The sequence below is a fragment of the Lissotriton vulgaris genome, chromosome 8, assembly GCF_964263255.1.
Source record: "Lissotriton vulgaris chromosome 8, aLisVul1.2, whole genome shotgun sequence".
Taxonomy (NCBI): Eukaryota; Metazoa; Chordata; class Amphibia; order Caudata; family Salamandridae; genus Lissotriton; species Lissotriton vulgaris.
This window is the reverse complement of record NC_141696.1, coordinates 61,206,924-61,226,100: the sequence shown is the minus strand read 5'-3', so window position 1 is coordinate 61,226,100 and position 19,177 is coordinate 61,206,924. Positions and strand designations below refer to the sequence as shown.

The 19,177-nt window shown below is 48.3% G+C and overlaps 1 protein-coding gene across 5 annotated transcripts in view; it reads right to left on the bottom strand.

Annotated features, from left to right (window-relative positions):
• The window catches only part of APBB1 (amyloid beta precursor protein binding family B member 1), a 465,162-nt gene that overhangs the window by 125,568 nt on the left and 320,417 nt on the right, over nt 1-19,177 (bottom strand). For 3 of the 5 annotated variants that reach the window (XM_086933711.1, XM_086933715.1, XM_086933713.1), the window contains one exon: nt 10,221-10,367. In XM_086933711.1, coding sequence (XP_086789837.1) covers nt 10,221-10,367 — 147 coding nt within the window. The remainder of the gene's footprint in view (nt 1-10,220; nt 10,368-19,177) is intronic. The other 2 variants (XM_086933712.1, XM_086933714.1) reach the window with 1 other exon arrangement.

Genomic DNA, 19,177 nt, shown 5'->3' with positions numbered 1-19,177 from the left:
CTACCCCCAGCGCTGCGAATAGGCAAGGACCTGTGGCACCTGGGTGGCCCGGGGCCTGGTCCTGGCCGCGGACAGCTCGGGAGTACCAGTGGGGTAGTAGCCCAGTTGGTCCAGACAGTGTTTTGAGAAGGAATCCCATGGGTTCACTGTGGCGTAGAACAGGAGGGTGTCCCTGCAGTTGCAGGCCCGCGTCCGTGTTCTATCGCCCCAAGCAGGGAAGTCATCACAGTGGTGACTGGTCTCCCCTGCGTTTCGGCTGGAAGGAGGTTGTGTTGGACTCTGCCCTTCTGGCAGGCTCACCCCTAAACTTTTTGCTTGTTGAATGTGAATTGGTGATGGATATTTTTGGTTTCTGCGCACTTTCACTGTGTCCCAATGGAAAGTGCGTGGAGTTAGGTTGGCCTGCCCTCCCATAGGAATGCATGGGGAATGTCTGTGTCCCTGGTAGTTCCTGATGCGTGAGGTGTGCATGCTCGAGTTTGGTATGTGCGAACTCGTGAGAGTGAATGCTGCGCAATGGTATGTGCGGCATGTATGTGTCTAGTGGGGAAGTGCCACTTCTATACATGACTGTGTGTGTGCTGTAAAGGTGCTGGCGTGTGATTGGCAGGAGCTGGCTGGGATGCCAGGCTCCATGAGTCATGATGGGTCTGTCCAGTGGTGAGTGTGGAGATTAGCATGCTGATGTGAGGGAGGGGCTGCACCTGGTTCCTGAATACGGCTGGGCTTTCCCCACACAATGCTGGCTCCGCCCCCTGTGGTGCGTCTAATGACCCTAGCCCTGCCAGTGAATGAAAGGGGTGGTTAAGCCATTAAGGGTGCTCCAAAACCAGCTGCGACTGGTTTCTCCCCCACCCTGCACCTACAGACAAAGGATTTAGTAGTATAAGAAGGGGCTGTGTCCCCTTACAATCTGTTCTCTTCCAGGATCCTGAGGGGGCTGCTGCTGTTGCTGGGCAGGAGAACCGCCACTTTGATTGTCTCCCTGCCTGGAGACCCAGTGAGCTGGCTCTGTGGCCAGCCTTGCCCCCCTGCCTACCTAGGAACTTTGCTGGAATCTTGTTGGGCTTATAGCGCCTGGGAGCGCTGTATTTGTCTTATAGCGCTTGGGAGCGCTGTGCCTTCACCCCAGCGTTGGGAGCGCTTTACTTCTCCTTTTGCGGCTGCCCACGCTGATTTTAACGTCCCCTGGCAGGTGCCCACCCCGCCAGGGACCTTGCGCTGTTTTTGGCCAGATCGAGTGCCCACCTCGATATATTGTTTATTTTTAACCAGCCAATGCCCACCCCGCATTGCCCCTCGAGAATCACCGCCACAGCCCAGGGGCATTGAAATTGTTGCCGGGCCGCTGCCTAGTGCGACCCGGAAGTGCTGCCTCCACGTCCCCAGGGCCGCGCTGCTACTGGCTGCCCTCAGCAGCACGACCCGGAAGTGCTCGCGGCTCGCCCGGTTGTAGACGGGGCCTCGGGACAGGAGGAGAGCGGTGCCGGGACCGAGGGAGAGCCCCGGAGTGCAGCCAGGAGGCTGAAGACGAGCCCCGCAGCCCACGAGCCGCCGCGACGTCGGAGCCTCCCCGCAACCAAGCCCGGTGAGTGTGAACGGGCCAGGGGGTCGCTCTGGGGGCCATTGTAAGGGGGGCTCAGCCAGTGACGGGGCATCATTTCTTTGGAGCCTGAGAGGCTCCCCAGGGCGCTGCAGTTGGCTCAGAGCCCCGAGGGGCTCAAGGTGTCCCATTTGTGTAGAGAGCCCACGAGGCTCTTGGGGGCATCTTCCATTCCCGAGTGCCCAGGAGGGGGACTCCAACGGCGGGGCACATTCTTCTTGAGAGCCCACGAGGCTCTAGCATCACAGGGGCAGTTTTCTTTACGTAGAGCCCCGAGAGGCTCAAGGCAGGCCCCGCATTTGTTTTCAGAGCCCGAGGGGCTCGCGGCGCCATTTCTTTGAATTAAGAGCCTAGGAGAGGCTCCTGAGGGCCCAGTAAATTGTTTCAGAGCCTGCTAGGCTCCCACATCGTTTTTGCGCTATTGTTCCTTCTAGGAACCCAAAGGAGACTTCCAGCTGCCCAGCACTTCGTGGGCAGCTGCCACGTTTAGGCCCCTGACACTAGGACACAGGGCGGCCTAGCCCCCACAAGGCCAGTTGGCCTATGGACAGTCACAGGTGGTGACTAAAGTGAGTTTTGCACAACTTGTGATTTACTTGCTAAGGTGATTTTTGCGCAAATGTGTTCTTTGATACACCTCTGAATGTTTTTAGGCATCATGTGTTTTCCTTCCCTGCACCTCTGAAGGTGTTGTTTATGCATCATGTGCCTTGTTCCTTACACCTCTGAATGCATGTTCTGCATTATGTGTTATGTGCTTGTGATACTTAGATGGTTGTTCTTGCTAGTACAGGTGGTGCTAGTGAGGTCCTAGTTCCCTGCGTGACCTGTTCCTAAGGTGGTTAGGATTGCATAGGTGGTACTTAACCTTTACCAGTAGTTACTGGTTGTGTGCTTTATGTTCTATTTTGTGCTACAGTGATTATTATTCTATGTTCTAAGTGCTAATTCTACCTAGTTCTAAGTTCTAAAAGTGCTGATTCCTGACAGTGGTCCGGGTGGCCCTGTCTTGTACATATCCCCTGTAAATTCTGCCTGTGCCTGTTGGCACAATGTAAATTGTGTGTTTTTATCTAATGTGTTTTGGTGTAATACAAAGGCTATTTTTATATACAACCTTGTGTGGAGTTTCCTTTGTGGTGGGCCTTGGGTGTTGTTGCTGGGGTGCGTGCGCAAATACTTAACTCACATCGCCTTCAAGTTTAGCCTTGCTGCTCGCGCCACATTACCTAGAGGGTGAGCAGGGGTTATCTTGGCGTGTAACTCCCCTGCCCTGACTTAGGAGTGGTGGTCTCTGACTGACTTCGGCGCAAGCCCTGGCCAGCCGGGGATCCCATTTCTAACATGTTCTGTCTGATGATTTTCTTTGGTTACTGTAATCAAGGATGGCCCAACTTGGACCAGAACGGGAGTTACAACTAGTTATAAGGTGGTGTATGGCTTTTCTGGGGATTCTTTAGGCTCTCGCATTGTTGGATTTTCCTGGGATGCAGTTAAATAAACCTTGTACTTTCAAATTATATATCCAGGGAGGAATTGTTTCTTGTCTGTAAGTGCCGAGCGTAGTCCCAGTACGAAGCACGCCTCCTTAAAGTTTTTTGTGTCGCCTTCAAAAAATGGGGTTCAAGGCTATCCAGGAAAGGACCTAGAACGGACCTGAACCTACAATAGGACCATGAATAACAACAGAACAAGGTGGCATGACCATAATCAAAAGAAGGATCAGGCAGGGGTGATGAAGGAAGCCCTTGGGGAAGTGGGATCCGGCCAAGGCAAGAGCAGTAAAGGTTTGAATTCATCCACAGGATAACACTGAGCAGGTGAAGCAGATTTGAGGCGCAAACAAAGCTATGTAAAACACTGCAATAATGCAGCGTACTCCTAAAGGAGGCAACTTGAGAGGAGGTATGTTCAACTAGTCCATCCTTTAAAATGACATCTGAACAAATTTCGTTCTCAGGTACCAAAGGGATTGCCCAGGATCAGCTACAAAGCCATACCCTCTGGCTCTCCCTCTAGGGCTAGTGGTACTCTGGGAACTGTATAGGGGCAGACAGGAGGGCTTTTTATCAGGCTGTATGTGTGAAGCCCAGGCAACTTGTACCAGGGACACAGACTACAGGTCAGAACCGAATTCTAAAGTATCCAACCCTAGCAACCACATTTGAAGATGAGATGCCAGAGTGGGGTAGGGTGAAAACAGTACTGCTGTCTTCTGAGTGGTGCAATACAACCTCTGGAACCAAGCCACAATCCCAAAACACGCTCAGAGAAGGAGTGTGTGATTAAGGTGTGCACAGGCTGGAATGTGAAAGCAGTTGAGATCAATATGTGGGGCACTGGTGTGTATTTCATGGTGTCCAGCCCATGTTCATTTAATTAAAGGTGTGAGGAGCCTAGGCTGCTTTCTAAAAATTAAAACCTCCCCTTGTTAAGTAGTTTGCTTCAACAGAGAGCAGTGACAATTCTTCTGTTTCCATAGTCACCAGCATACATTAAAAACGATAGCCACTATACTATCTAAGACATCATTCAGTGATTTCAAAACTTTTCCCTGATTTCTATAGAAGGAACTATGGATATGGATATGAAAGTTGAATGGAACCCCAATGGGGTAGTGTCAAACAAAGGGAGAAACGTTTATCCCAAGGGGGTGCTTTGAGCTTTAGGCAGTACATAGAGGAGCAACAACAGTAACTGTAGTGGGATAGATATGAGCTCTTTGGTCTACAATAATACATTAATTATTATTGGACATTGCCATATTTTGTCAATACATTTGACAAACATACTTTAGATCCTAATTCTGCATGGGAGGGACTAGTTGGAGCAATTCAGGGAGCCTTAGACATCATAGCCCCTTTGAAAAGAGCCACAACACAGGAGCGGGCAGCCCCCGCCCCTTGGTATTCAGACACCCTTAGCATGGAAAAATATCTATGTAGGGCCCTAGAGAGGAGGTGGAGGAAAACTAAGGAGATGTCAGATAAATTAGCATACCGGACATCACACAGAGCCTACCTAAACAGCTGTAATACAGCAAGAAGGACATCTGGGTGTCCACATAGCGGAGGCGGATAATTTCTCCTGGGAACTTTATAGGATCCTGAAGGAACTTACTAACCCAAAAGCTGGTAAGGAAGCCCCTCCCCCCACTCAGGATCGGTGTGAAGATCTAGCCAGGTATTTTACCAGCAAAATCGATCTGATTTACCAGTCCTTTGCATCGATATTAGACGACCCAGAGGAGGAATATCTATCTGGAAACCGACCACAAGAACCGGCCTTGCCCTATGGGCTGGACACCTTTACCAAGGTAACCAGAGAGCAAGTAGAGCCCCTATTAAGCCGTGTAAAATCAGGTTCGCCATTAGATCTGGCGCCTCCAGCCATTATGGCAACTCTCAGCACGGTCTTGGCTGAGGCTCTTGTTAAGATATATAACATCTCATTGGAGGCGGCGGTCTTTCCCAATGAATGGAAGAGTGCGCGGGTAAAGCCACTCCTGAAAAAGGTGTCAGCAGACCCGAATGCCCTACAGAACTATAGGCCAATCTCTCTTCTCCCCTGCTGCTCGAAGGTCTTGGAAACTCTGGTGAACCAACAGCTTTCCAATTACTTGGAACAGCACAACCTTTTGGACCCCTCCCAATCTGGATTTCGTGTATCCCATAGCACCGAGGCTGCACTGTTGGAGGTGACGGATACCATAAGGATGTCCCTGGATAGCGGAACCCTAGTAATCCTAGTCCTCCTCGACAGGGAAGGGCCCTCAAGTGGATTTAAAGCTTCTTCTCAGGGCGTACCCAGAGTATCCAGCTAGATACGTTTGTATCACTTATGCCAAGGTAGATAAGGGCGTACCACAGGGATCTGTGCTCAGTCCGACCCTGTTTAATGTATATGTAACCCCACTGGCCGAGATCATCAGGGGCCATGGTTTTCAAACTCTCTCATATGCGGACGATACGCAGCTAATCGTCCCGATTGGGGAGGATGTTATCTCCACCCAATCAAGGTTCAGAAGCTGCATGTCCAGCATTGCGACATGGATGAGGAGGAACCTTTTACAGCTCAACTCATCCAAAACTGAAATACTGCTGTTTGGGAAGGCAGATGACATCTGGTCCCCAGAATGATGGCCCACTGAACTGGGCGATGCCCCCGCACCCAGGAGCTGTGCGAAGAATTTGGGCATCAAGATAGATAAACTATCCATGGAGGAACAGGTCAAGACAGTCTCAGGTGCCTGTTTCGGCACCATGAGAATGCTTAGGAAGGTCTTCCTGTGGATCCCTTTGTCAGCAAGGAAGACCCTCATCCAGTCACTCCTGGTCAGTCGGCTGGACTATGGAAACTCTTTGCTGGTAGGAGCAAGGGAAGATCTTTTATCTCGACTCCAGGTAGTGCAGAATACCGCGGCCCGGCTTGCCCTCAACAAACCGGCAAGAACTCCAGCAGCCCCTCTGCTGCACCAGCTACACTGGCTCCCAGTGAGGAAGAGAGCTATTTTCAAGATGCTCTGTGTAGCCTTCAGATCGCTACAGGGAAAGGGCTCAGCCTACCTTAGGAATAAAATCAGATGGTATCGGCCAGCCCGACAACTGAGATCTAGTAACTCCAATCTTCTGTGTACCCAGAAAATACAGAAGGTACGTATTGGAGGTAGAGCCTTCTCCTACCTGGCAACTAATCACTGGAATACGCTCCCACAAAACCTCAGGACCTGCAGGGAACTAATCAATTAAAAAAAATTGTTGAAGACCTGGCTCTTTTAAACTCACATTCTCTTGACCATTCTCCTGTATAGCGCTGTGAGATCCTTTCAGGGATGATTAGTTTGCGCGCAACAAATCCACAAAATACTTTCCATCCAGACATCTCCCTCAGTGTTGCTATATATCAATGATTTATTTGACAAAACGGATTTCAAATTAACCTGCAAGTTCATGAATGCTTATTTTAAATCCCATTGAAATGTCCTTATAACCACAGTCACACTGTTCTTGTATGTGTATCTCAATAATAGATGGCCCAATGCATATTTCCCGCCAGATCTGTCACAAGGTAGTCCACTTTGACTTCTTTATCAACATCGCCTAGTATTCGCATACTGGACATCCAATCACATTAGGCCAGCAGTACATGCATCAATTGTCTTTCTTAATTATCTCTGTGGACTCCTCTCTTTATTTAGTTGGCACATTTCACCCAATCAATTTCCAGCCTCTTCGGGACTGTACAAGGGAGTGTGAATCGCTAGAGTCGTCCCTGGCTGTTAACAATCACCCCTCATGTTTGTGGGCTTTCTTATTGCCACACCAAGGAGCTAATAAACGCAAGCTACTTCACTTCGATCTATTAAGTCAGATTGGAAGTAAGACCATGTAGGAGTGCTGGCAATCTAGTGCCTCAGCGAAGGGAGAAAGCCATACCTTGTCCCCTGGTTTCACCTTACACTCCAAAGAAGGACGCATTCCTTGATCTTTAAGTGCGTGCAGCTGGTATCAGTCCACAGGAGAGGGTAAAGTTCCAGGAAGCATATGGATAATGGTGAGCATGGTAAACCATGTGCAGGTACGTTTAAAGAGTGACCCTGAGAGCATAGTGTCTAAGTCTAGAAGTATCAATCCGGCGTATTGTGTCCCACTGTGGTGTCCTCACATGCAGCAGAGTGACGAAGACTTCAATTCAGCTGCGTGCCCAAATATGGAGATCTCACCTGGAGAACTGTCTCCTTCTAAGGAGGTCTCATTTGGGGACCTTTATCCATCAGATGGGGCTACATTTGGAGTATTGTGACCCATTCTAAAGGCTACACCGAGAGTACTGAGCACAATTCTGAATGCCACACTTGGTGTGTAATGTCCATTTGGGAGGTATCACAAACAGGATTTGTTCTGCTCAAAAGGCCACTGCTAGAGTATTATACACCGTTCTCAAGACGCCATCTGAAGTACTTTGTTCGTGTCTAGCGACCTGACCATGAATTGAATGTGAGGTTTTGAGGGCCTATCTGCTGTAACCAAGCTGCACCTTGGATGAAACTAAACAGCACTGTGACACTGAAGACAGAACCATATACTAGTTGAGGATAATTTAGACATAAGCAGGTAATGTTTCCAAGGGATGCAATAAAAACCTGCCATTGAATAACCAGTGGTATAAATTGTTATTTTCTAGCATTTAGTTTTGTTTTGTAAACTAGCACATCATTTTCAGATTAATACATAAGTGTATTAACCACTGCAGTGGGCAAATAGTCCTCAGTACTCTTTCAAAAGCAGAAGTATAAAAAACTAATATGCTTCACTTTAGAATACTTTTTGTAGAACATCGCTTTTAGCCAACATGCACCTACTCTATGGCATACATTGAAAATTATACTACTGCAGACCACCACATGCCTACTTAGATGCAACTATACAATACATTTGTAAAGCGCACAGATACCTAAAAAGGTGTCCGGCACTAGCGAAAAAATGTCAACTTAGTTCAAAGGCAGAAATTGGCTTGGGAGAAGGTTATCGCAGAGTCAAAAAAAGCGTTTTAAGCTTTTTCCTGAAATCCATTTCAGATGGACAACTTCTCAAGGCCAGGGATAAGTCCTTCCACAGCCTAGCTGCCAGGTAGGCAAAGGAACAACCACCACTTCTGGATTTACCAATATGAGGAGTTTGAAACATCTTACGGTTGTTAGAACTAAAGGCTCGCACCTAGGAGGATAGTTTGAACTGGCGCCTAAGATTGAGAGGTTCTCGAGAGTTGGAAATCTTGAAAGCAAAAGTGAGGGCCTAAAACAGGATCCTTCTATTGATCTGTAGGCAGTGAAGCTGATGCAAATGATTTGAGATAGAGCGCCGGGGAGGGAGTGTAAGGATCAATCGGGCAAGCAGCGTTTTGAATAATCTGAAGTTGCCGAATAAGTAAACAACTATACACCACTACACTCCTAAAAATCCAGATGTATTATCAAATTCACCGCTCAATATACTACACACCAATACACCACAACCTACCTTCATAAATGCCATCACCCTCTAGAAATCTTCCACTCCATATACATTACCAACTAACCATTTTCTAGTCCTTTAAATTGCATAATGCAGTAAGTTATTTGATTTAATTTGGCTAATTACTACATTTCTTTGTTTTGTGAAGGCCTTGAAACGATTGCCCAAAATGTTACTGTCACAATGAAGAATATGTTGTGTGAGGGACCCTTGCTTCACTGCTGCGTCATTTGAGTTTGTGATGCTCGACAGACTTTCTGCTGCAACACTTGACTTCATGAACATTTCCCATCAATGTTCTAGAGAAAAGGATCCACAAACCACAGCATTGTCTATATTCTGTTATGAGTATAATTCATGGATGACACATTATTTAATTGGCCACATTTCTTAGGCCATATTTGGAGTAAGGCTTAAAAAGCACAAGTTTTTTTATTTTCATTCCCCGGATGGTGACTGACCATGAGAGATGAGGGTTTGAGGTAGATCGTACACCCAAGAGACCTAATAAAAAATACATCCAACTAGCTACATAGGGTGGAAAAACTGTTCTCCAATTGAAGAATCCTCTTCAAAAAGGAAATTCCTGACTAAATTATTTGGACTTCGACAAGTAAGATCAACAATTTAATCTAAAGTGGGTGAAGAGGAGGGGATGTAGAGGTACAGCTACTGTTGGAAGACTGAGATGAGAAAAATTCTATTCAAAACAAACCTTCTTAATAAAAGGATGTGTACATATACTCTACAATATGGCGTAAATGTGTATGAAATTCAATCTGGAAAACTGACAGCTAGAGAAAAAAATCATCTTCAGAAATACAAATTTAGAGCTGTTCTCTCAAGTGGTGTTATAATGCAGATAAATACTTAGTGTTCCCAAGGCAGCGCTCAGCTGAGCAGTACTAAAACACACAGAATGGGGCACATTTTGTCCATTACTGTTTCACACTTTGTACCCTTGAAATGTAGTACTGTGACTCTCTCCATTATTTACTTCTAAGACACAGACATTGACCCGATTGTTCGTGTACAGGCGGCTGCAGAATGAAAGTGCAAGACGAGGAGCAGAGACAGGGCTAACTTGTTATCAATGATGGGGTTGAGTTAGAGGGGATTTTAACAGCAAGTTGTGACAGAAGCTGATGAATGCCAACAGGCATTAAGGGACAGTGTTAGGCTGCAGCAAGAGGGTGGCTAAGGAGGAGGGGCTGCTAAAGAAGCAAGGTAAAGAGGCTCATCGATGCACCATCCCCAAAGAGCCTGGCAAGGGCAGTCTCATTTTCCATCATGCTCCACTTCCCCCCCACCATCAATGAGGCCCTAGTATAACACAGAATTACTTAAGGAATATACGTGGGTTTCACAAGTGAATGGTACTACTATGAGGGGTGAGAGGACAGAAGGAGTTTTGTGGCTTAACAGGATGGAATGAAGGCAACTTGGCACTGCCTACTTCACTCGGTTATTTTGTTGCAGACTTCCCTACTCACAACAGGGAGCAGATTAGAACCTACAAAGTCACACAGTAAAGGGCGATTGGGATAGATCAGACATGCGCTTGGTTTAGGTCCAAGATGCGGTATGTGATCACATAGTCTCACCTCCCCCCAGCCACCTACGGGATCCTGAAGATTCTGCTTGTGGTAAGACAGCTGGCGAATGCAATTGTTCACTGCAACACTGCTCCTTCCTGGAGCCAGCTCCTCCTCGGTCATCTCCACCCATCCAAGAGAGCAGACAGCAAAGCACTAGGCATAAAGAAAACAAATTATAGCTCATGATGAAATCATCTTTATGAACTAAGAAGCGTTAATGTACACATTCTATAGACTGTGGAAAACTGCAATGGTACCTATAGAGTACCCTCAAATAATGCTAGGACAAGTTACTTACCTTCAGCAATGCCTTATCTGGTAGAGACATGATCTAGCCTCAGGTTCCTTACCTTTGAATTTCCCAGGCATCAGACTGGATCGCAAGATTTTTCTTCGAGCATACCCCGGCGCACTGGTAGGTGGCTTCGGTCGACTCCACGTGGCATTGAAGAAGTCGCCTGCGTCGATAGTGACATCCGTGTTACCTACATAGGTGCAACCCCGGCGCACTTACGTCACTTACTTTTGATTATTTTCCACGCCAGATGCAGAGCCATGAAGTGAGCAGACAAGAGGTGTGTACTGAAAAGTTAGGGCCCTGAAACGGAACAGCCCTAGCCCTATAAACATGACTGCAATGTGAGGAGGATGGGTGGGTTGGTAAGGAATCTGTGGCTAGATCAGGTCTTTACCATAGAAGGCGTTACCAAAGGTAAGTGACTTGTCCATCCGATAGACATCAAGCTGCAGATACTTAACTTTGAATAGATACCTAAGCAATACCATCCCAAGAGGAAGGACTGCGGACAAGTTAGACCAGGAGTTCACGCTGGACAGAGCGGCCATAAAGGCCGTACATGTGAACCCGACTGTCCAGGCAGCAATGCTTGATAAACGTGTGCAGGGATGCCCATGTTGCTGCCTGACAAACGTAGAAGACTGGAATTCCACGTTGCAACGTCGTGGTAGTAGCCTTAGCTCTGGTGGAGTGAGCCCACAAGCCTTCAGGAGGCTGCTTTTTGGCCAGAGCATAGCAAATTTTGATGCAGAGACCTACCCATCGCGCGAGAGGAGTCTTCTGCACTGCACGGCCTTACTTCGTTCCAACGTACCCTACAATGAGTTGGTCGTCCACCCAGAACTCATTAGTGCAGTCAAGGTAGAACAACAATGCGCTTTTTGGATCTAGACGGAGTCGGTCTTCTTCCTTGGAGGGGTGCGGAAGAGCATAGAGAGTGGGCAAGGTGGCAGATTGCCCCACATGGAATGGTGTGATCAGTGTTTTAAATGGGCAGGTACTCACCGTACAGAGTACCAGCACTTTTTACTTTTCGCCCCTAGAGTACCGCAACTTCTTGTAGGACAAGGAGAGTACCGGTACTCATGGGGGACTTGCCCAGACACAGGAGGGGCTCCTCATTTTCTCGTGCCTCTGCAGCACTTTCAATACGACTCGCTCAGATTCTGCAATCCTGAGCTGTGCTGCACAGGAGCCCAAGAACAGCAGCTCTTGTCATCAGGACACAGCAATCTTGCTTCTCTGAAACTCTTCCAGCAGCGTGGGGCAGCAGGGTGTTTTTTTACTCTTTGATCCTGCCCAGTAGGAGTTGAGAGACCACCATAAAACGAATGGACGAGGGCGTGGAGGCGTATTCTTCAGGGCAGTACAGCTTTTTAGCATGCCATTGTTTTAAATGACTGTAAATGTTAGTTCATCCGCAATTTAAATTGGGCATTTTTACTTGAATGTTAATGCCTGCCCATGCTGCCAATTTTACAATTACCCTCAAACAACTTAAAGGCAACACAATTTTTGGGGGGTTTGGTGCATTTAAACCACTTGTTTTGTATGGGAAACCATGTTTAACCCAAAAGCGACAGGCAGCTCCATGGAATGCTTTAGACTTTCAGACAATTCTAGATTTTAGCTGGTAATGCTTTTGCATGCTGGGACTCTTAGTTCACCTTTCATTATACGTAAGGGTTTCTAAAAATTCCAGCATGCAAAGCTTTGATGGCAAAACTCAGAGACGGTTTTTGAACATATCCTTATTATTAGGGCCATAACAATAGGACAGATACTTCCGATTTGTTTACTTTGCACTTGGATATCTTGCATATAAAGTTTGGAAAGGTTGAAAACCTAGCCCGACCCTGGCTTTGCCCCTAGTCCCAACCCACACCAAGTCCATCGCTTCTTTTGGCGAGTACCTGCATTAATTTTTCCATTTAAAGGACTGGGTGTTCTAACTTTTGGGAGGAAAGAGGCTCTTATGCGAAACACCAATTTATCAAGTCTCCCGGGTCCAGGGCAAACAGGACGGGAGGATGAGCGAGTATCTTGATTTTTTTCTTTCTGAGGAAATAGTTCAGGTCTTGTAGGTCTTGGATAGGACGAAGGTCTCTGTCTTTTTTTGGAACCAGAAAGTAGCGGATAGCTGATCCTGCCACTGTGAGAAAGTGCCATCTTTCTTGCATTGGTATGCCCCCACTTTTTGCTGAATTGCTGATGTGCTTTGACTGAGTGTGCCCTGGGCTCCTGCCAACCTGGTGCCCAGGGCCTATGTTCCTTTCCTAAAACTGTGTTAACACTAAAACCCAATTGGCATCTCTGGCCACCTGTCAACCCCTAGTATATGGTACCCTAGGTACCCAGGGCATGGCGACCAGAGAAGACCCCCAAGGGCTGCAGCACTTATTGTGCCACCCTTGGGGGCCATGTGCCCCGACACCCACATACTGCCTTGCAGGATGAGTGTCTAGGTGCAGAACTAAACAAAGATTCGACATGGCACACATCCCTGTGTGCCATGCCCACAAGCTTACTGCCATGGCATCCATCAGTCACCCCTCTAGCTGGGTGCCTTATGCCAGTGGTGTGGGCACAGGTGCATGAGCCCTGTGCCCCTACAGTGCCCAGGGCCATTCCTGGGCACTGTAAGTGCAGTGCTGCCATTAAGAGTATATGGTGCTGGGAGGTTGTCAATATTAACTCCACAGCACCATGATGGCTTTACTGAAGACTAAGAAGTTTGATATCAAACTTCTCAGCACATTAAACCTGCACTGATGCCAATGTGGGATTTATTGTAAAATACCCCAGAGGGCATCTTAGAGATGCCCCCTGAAACCTAACCTACAGCCCACATCTGGTCTGAGAGGCTGCCTAGCTGCCACACAGCAGACATGTTGCTGGACTGCTGGGTGGAGAGTCCCCTGCTCTCCGGGGCATGCAACAATGCACATCCTGGGCGAGGTGCTAGGTCTCCTCCCCCAGGATGGGCAGGGGGAAGCTTCAAAGGCATGCCGTCTTTGTGAGTGTCTCCAGACCACTTGCTGTACTCAGCAACTGGCCCCCACCAGTTCTGACCCCCACTCTGGCGGGAAGACTAGCGGGAAACCCTACGTCAGGAAGGGGGGGGGGTGCCAGCCTGTGCCAACCCCACCCCTCAGGTGGGTAAGGCGAGCTGAAGCACGACCCTGGGCTCCGGCCATCTTGAAGATGGGGAGCCCTGCCCAATCACAGCTAGGCTCCTGTCCCCCTCCCACAGGAGAGGAGAAGACTAGGGGGTGTACCCACCGCAGTACAGGGACTTATTGGTCCCTGCTCTTGCCCTACCTATAACGCCCCTAAATGTAGTATTTAGGGGCACCCTGAACCTTCCTTCCTTAGATCTCGATAAGAAAACAAGAAAGAAGATTAAGAAGAAGACCCGCTGTGCAGCTGCTAACAGGACTACACCAACTGACTTGGCCCCAGCCCTTCCAGCCTGTCGATCCTGGAACCTGCTCCTGCTAAATCCCGGCGACTCCTGCAGACAGCAACCTTGGGAAACCTGGAGGACCTGCCTGCCTTGACCCTCTAAAAAGACTGGGACTCCCATGAGCAGAGGCTCTGCTCCAACAGCAATACCCCTGGTGCCAGCCAGGAACAGCGAATCCAGCCCACTCTGCACCAGCCGAGCCCGGCCCGTGCCTGAGTGATCCAAGACCGCGAGGACGTCCTCCCAGCGACTGGGACCCAAAGTCCAGTGCCCAAAGACCCTCCTCGAAGACCCGGACGACGCCTGCAGCTTCAGAACCAGGGACCCCTCCATCCGCGACCAGCTGAGGGTAAGATTTCCCGACACCAAAAGAGACCCCTGCAGCCGGCGCCCTGCGGCTACCTGTGCCTTCCTTTGGGGTACCTATTTCTTCTCCAAGATCCCAACTTACCTCTCGAAGTGGTGGTCACACCTGAAGAATCTCCGTCCCCAAGTCTGCAGTCTTTGTTCCCTTTTTAACTTTCCCGTTGGATAACATTGAGCGCACGACCGCTCAAAAGCACCCTGCACCCAACCACCCGAGTGCCACTGGAAGTGCAACCATTACCCTACTCTACTTCCCCCTTTCCCTGAGTAAGTGACCCGGAGCTCAGCTCCCACAGCCGCGTGGCCTGCTTGCTTGCAGCCACCAACCGAAGTTCCCCTACCCTCCATTGGATTGCATTGGGCCTACTCTCTCGGCACCCGGCTGCCCCTGTACCGCTGAGGGTGCAACTGCTGTACCTTTCTGACCCTGGGAGACCCCAGAGTCTATGCCCAGAACCTTAACGTCACCAGTTGAGTACTCATCTGGAAACCGATAACTCACTTTCCTTCCATAGGATAACATTGACTGGTTTGACTCGAAAAATCTTCTAAGTGTGAAGTTTTGAAACTTTTAAATATTCATCTAAAATCAGCCGAGTGACAAATTTCGAATTACTCACCTGTGATCAGGAGAGAAGCCAGTACTGTACCTTTCAGTCCAGTACTGAACCACAAAAGTAATTATAACCATACTTACCAGTAACCTGAATTTTCTTCCATAGGAATCCATTGACTGTTTTACTGTGAAATTTCTTCTGTGTATTTTTGCAAAGTACAAATATTCCTTAAAAATCGTACCAACTACTAAAACTTAATTACTTACCTGTCTTAGGTAGAGATCCCAGTGCTGGACCTAGTATAACTAGTATAACTCCCAATCGGGCTTTCGTTCCAACTTAAGCACCGAGACGGCGCTCCTGGAAGTCTCGGAGATCGTGAAGGAGGTGCTGGACACAGGAGGCAGGGTGATGTTAGTCATGTTAGACCTGTCGGCGGCGTTTGACACCGTCCCCCACGAGGATCTCCTCACTAGACTTCATAACATCGGTCTAGGGGGGGACGGTGCTCAACTGGTTTCGTTCCTTTCTGGCCAACCGCCGGCAGACGGTCTGGGTTCCACCCGGGTCCGCCGAGATGCCGCCATTGGGAGTCGGAGTGCCTCAGGGCTCTGTACTGAGCCCCACTCTATTTAACATCCTTATGACCCCTCTGGCGACACTGGCGGAGTCCTACGGGGCCCGGATCGTCTCTTATGCTGAAGACACCCAGCTTCTATTCACCTGTCGTAAGAGCGAAGAGTTCGATGGAGAAAGGATCTGCGAGTGCCTTGGGGCTGTCTTTAGCTGGTTTTCACACAACAGCCTCAAATGCAACTCAGACAAATCCGAAATACTATTCTTCGGATGCCCATCAGAACCAGATTGGCAGGGATGGTGGCCTGCTGACATGTTCCCTCCCACTCAGTCCTCTAAGTGGGCTAAGAACCTGGGGGTTAAAATTGACAACGAGCTCTCGCTCAAATCCCAGGTTTCCACTCTTACGGGAACATGCTTTGGGATACTCAGAATGTTGCGCAAGTTCTTTCCCCTTCTCTCGGAGGAACATCGGAGGATCACTGTTCAGGCACTCATAGGGTCCAGATTGGACTATGCAAATGTCCTATATCTGGGTCTGCCTGAATACCTCCTCCAGCGTTTGCAGGTTACTCAGAACGCTGCTGCTCGTGCAATTTTTGGCCTGCACCGCCGCACCAGTGCCTCCAATCTCCTCGTATCCCTTCACTGGCTTCCGGTGCGGAAGAGGATACTTTTCAAGGCCATGACTCTCGCCCATAAGGCCTTGCATGGCAATGGTGCCAAATATCTTCAGAGGAGGCTGGACTTTTATCGACCTGTACGATCCCTCAGGTCAGAAGCTTTGGCTTTGGCTCGGGTGCCACGCATCAAAAGGGCTCGGCTAGGCGGCCGGTCCTTTAGCTTTCTTGCTCCGCAGCTATGGAATTCCTTACCGGTGTCCTTGCGAAACACCGCTAACCTGCTTGCCTTCAGAAAAGACTTAAAAACCTGGCTGTTCACTGGATAATCTGCCCCCTCTTTAGGCCCCTGCTCTTTTTACTGTTATGTTTTCCAGCTCTTTCTTTGGTCTGGAGCACAAAAGCGCCGGGACACTCCTTTGGAGTAGCCGTTGCGCTATAAAAGTCCCATTTAACATAACATAACATAACATAACATAACATAACAGAGCCCAGTACTGGATTACAAAAGTAACAAGAACGTACTTTACCTGTGACCTGAATTTCCTCCCATAGGATAACATTGCTGGATTTTCACTGAAAAGTTTCTAAGTGTGAACTTTTCAAATACAGTTATATTCTTTAAAAATCACTGCAATAACCAAAACGTTTTTACTAAACTGTTTTCAGCTTCAATCCCAAGACTGAATCTAGGATCCAGTCCTGGAGTTACAAAAGTAATCTATAAAGTAATCAACTGCATTTATGTAGAAAAACCCAGTGAGCTCAATGTTAAATTGTGTTTAGAATTGTGTTGCCTATTGCAACCACTAACTATTGTGCTTACCAAGTGTATTGCCTTTCTGCTAAGTAACTACCTGAAGTCACTCATATTGAGAAAAGTATATTTTGATACCTGTTGGTTCTAAAAATAAAACAACTATATCTTCTAATAGAAAAACAATTGGCCTGGAGTTCAGCTCTTGAGTGTGTGAAACCTTTTGCTGACTGTGTACAACAAATGCTTTACACTGTCCTCTGGTACTGCCTTAATGCTCGACCAAGCTACCACTTTAGAGAGTAAGGTCAGACCTGACTTTTAACCTCTGGAGATTGTGGACTCTATACACACTGTACCTTACTTTGGCCCAGTATATATATAGAGCCACTTTCTTACAGCCACCAACTGGCTGCCCATGATTTGGAAGGGCTAGACTAGGAAGGTTTGGAGGCCGAGGCTGCAGCGGGGAGTGGTGGTATGAACTAACCTCTGGATGCCTGAACCACATGGTCAGAACGAGCTGCACAGAGGTTGTTGAACTTGCGCGCTCTAGTGACTGGGATATGGCTGGTGCAGCTGAAAGCCCCTTCTGTAACCACAAAATGCAGGCAGGAGACATGTGACCACTGAGAGGCCCAAGGACTTGGCTGCAGCCCGTGAGTCTTTAAAGCACTCTAGCTCCATGTCTGCCTGGTCTTCGGAGAGATGGGTGCCATCAAAGGGCATGTCCATAAGAGAGGCCTGGACATCCCCTGAAAAGCCAGAAGTCCTCAACCATGCATGGTGTCGAACAACCACTGTCTTTTATATTGTTCTGCACAGAGAGTTGGTTGTGTCAAGACCACAGTGAATGGCGAAGTTTGTGCAACTCTCCTGCCTGATACTCCTTGGGAGAGAATGGCCCGGCCATCCTGCTGTACCTGTGGCAGCACTTGTGCAACTATTTCCCACAGGGAGTGGGAATCACGGCCCAAAAGGCATGCAGTATTCACTGACCGCAATGAAAGGCTGGCTGAAGAAAAAACAGCCATGGTCACATGTCCCCTGCCTGCCTTTCGTGGTTACAGAATGGGCTTTCAGCTACACCAGCCAGGCACTAGAGCGCGCAAGTTTAACAACCTCTGTGCAGCTCGTTCTGACCACGTGGGTCAGGCATCCAGAGGTCAGTTCATACCACCACTCCCCGCTGCAGCCTCGGCCTCCAAACCTTCCTAGTCTAGCCCTTCCAGATCCTGGGCAGCCAGTTGGTGGCTGCAAGAAGGTTTCTTACCACAACAGTCCAGCATCTAATATTCCCTGTCCCTGGAAAGTAGAAGCTTGGATCACCAAGATCTCGTGGGTAGGGGGTTAGTGAGGACATTTGGGTCGGCCAGTGCAGGGCGATAGCGGCGGGCAAATGTCCTTTTCACAGAAGCCTCTGTGCTGGGCTTGGACAGCTCCGTCAAAGCTTTCAAAGCCATGGTCCATCAGTCGGAGCACGACTTCAAATCGTGGTTGCACTCCAGACACCAGAGACAAAGGAGATGAGGGTCCGTCACCCACATGGCGAGGGAACAGGTGCCGCAAGATTGAAATGCAGACTTCTTGAACATGATAGGAAAACCTACACACCAAAGAAAGTCGACAAAACGTCAAATAAAGCTTGCCAAAAAGTGAGATGGTAGCTCTTTTTTCAGTTTTATAAAGTACAAACTCGAGCTGAAGGTATCGGAGTGCTTGAGCACCAGTGACATTACAGATAGACACATTCATAATAAGGTACGGGGAGATTAAGTGATTTGTCCAGAATCAAAGGATGTGGAGTCTCCCGCAAAGACTTTAACCTGGTTCCTCAGCTTCAAAGACAGCTGCACTAGCTGTAGATATGCAAATTTGTTGATAGGTACATAATTAGGGGTGCTGAGGCACATACATATTCAGACACACACTTGGAGGAATTGAGGCAAACATACACAGCTGAGACATGCTTATTTAGAAATACACATACTGGTGAGACATGCACATGTACTTAGCGGAGACATAGATGCAGACATACAAACTCAGACTAATTAAGATATGCACGCACAATTAATCACACACTTAGACATGGTACCATATAGATTGACCCAAAGCTGAGACATACATAAATACATACATTGTCATGCTTCACAGATTTTTACTGGGTGGCGTGCAGTTAAGGTAGAATGGCAGCGCTCTTGTTCCAACAGATGGTAGAGTCTCTCCTTCTCTTTGGAGGGGTGAGGCAGAGCAAAGAAGGAAGGCAGGGTGATGATCCGGACTACATGGAAAGGAGTCACAACCTTCAGAAGGAAGGAGGGAC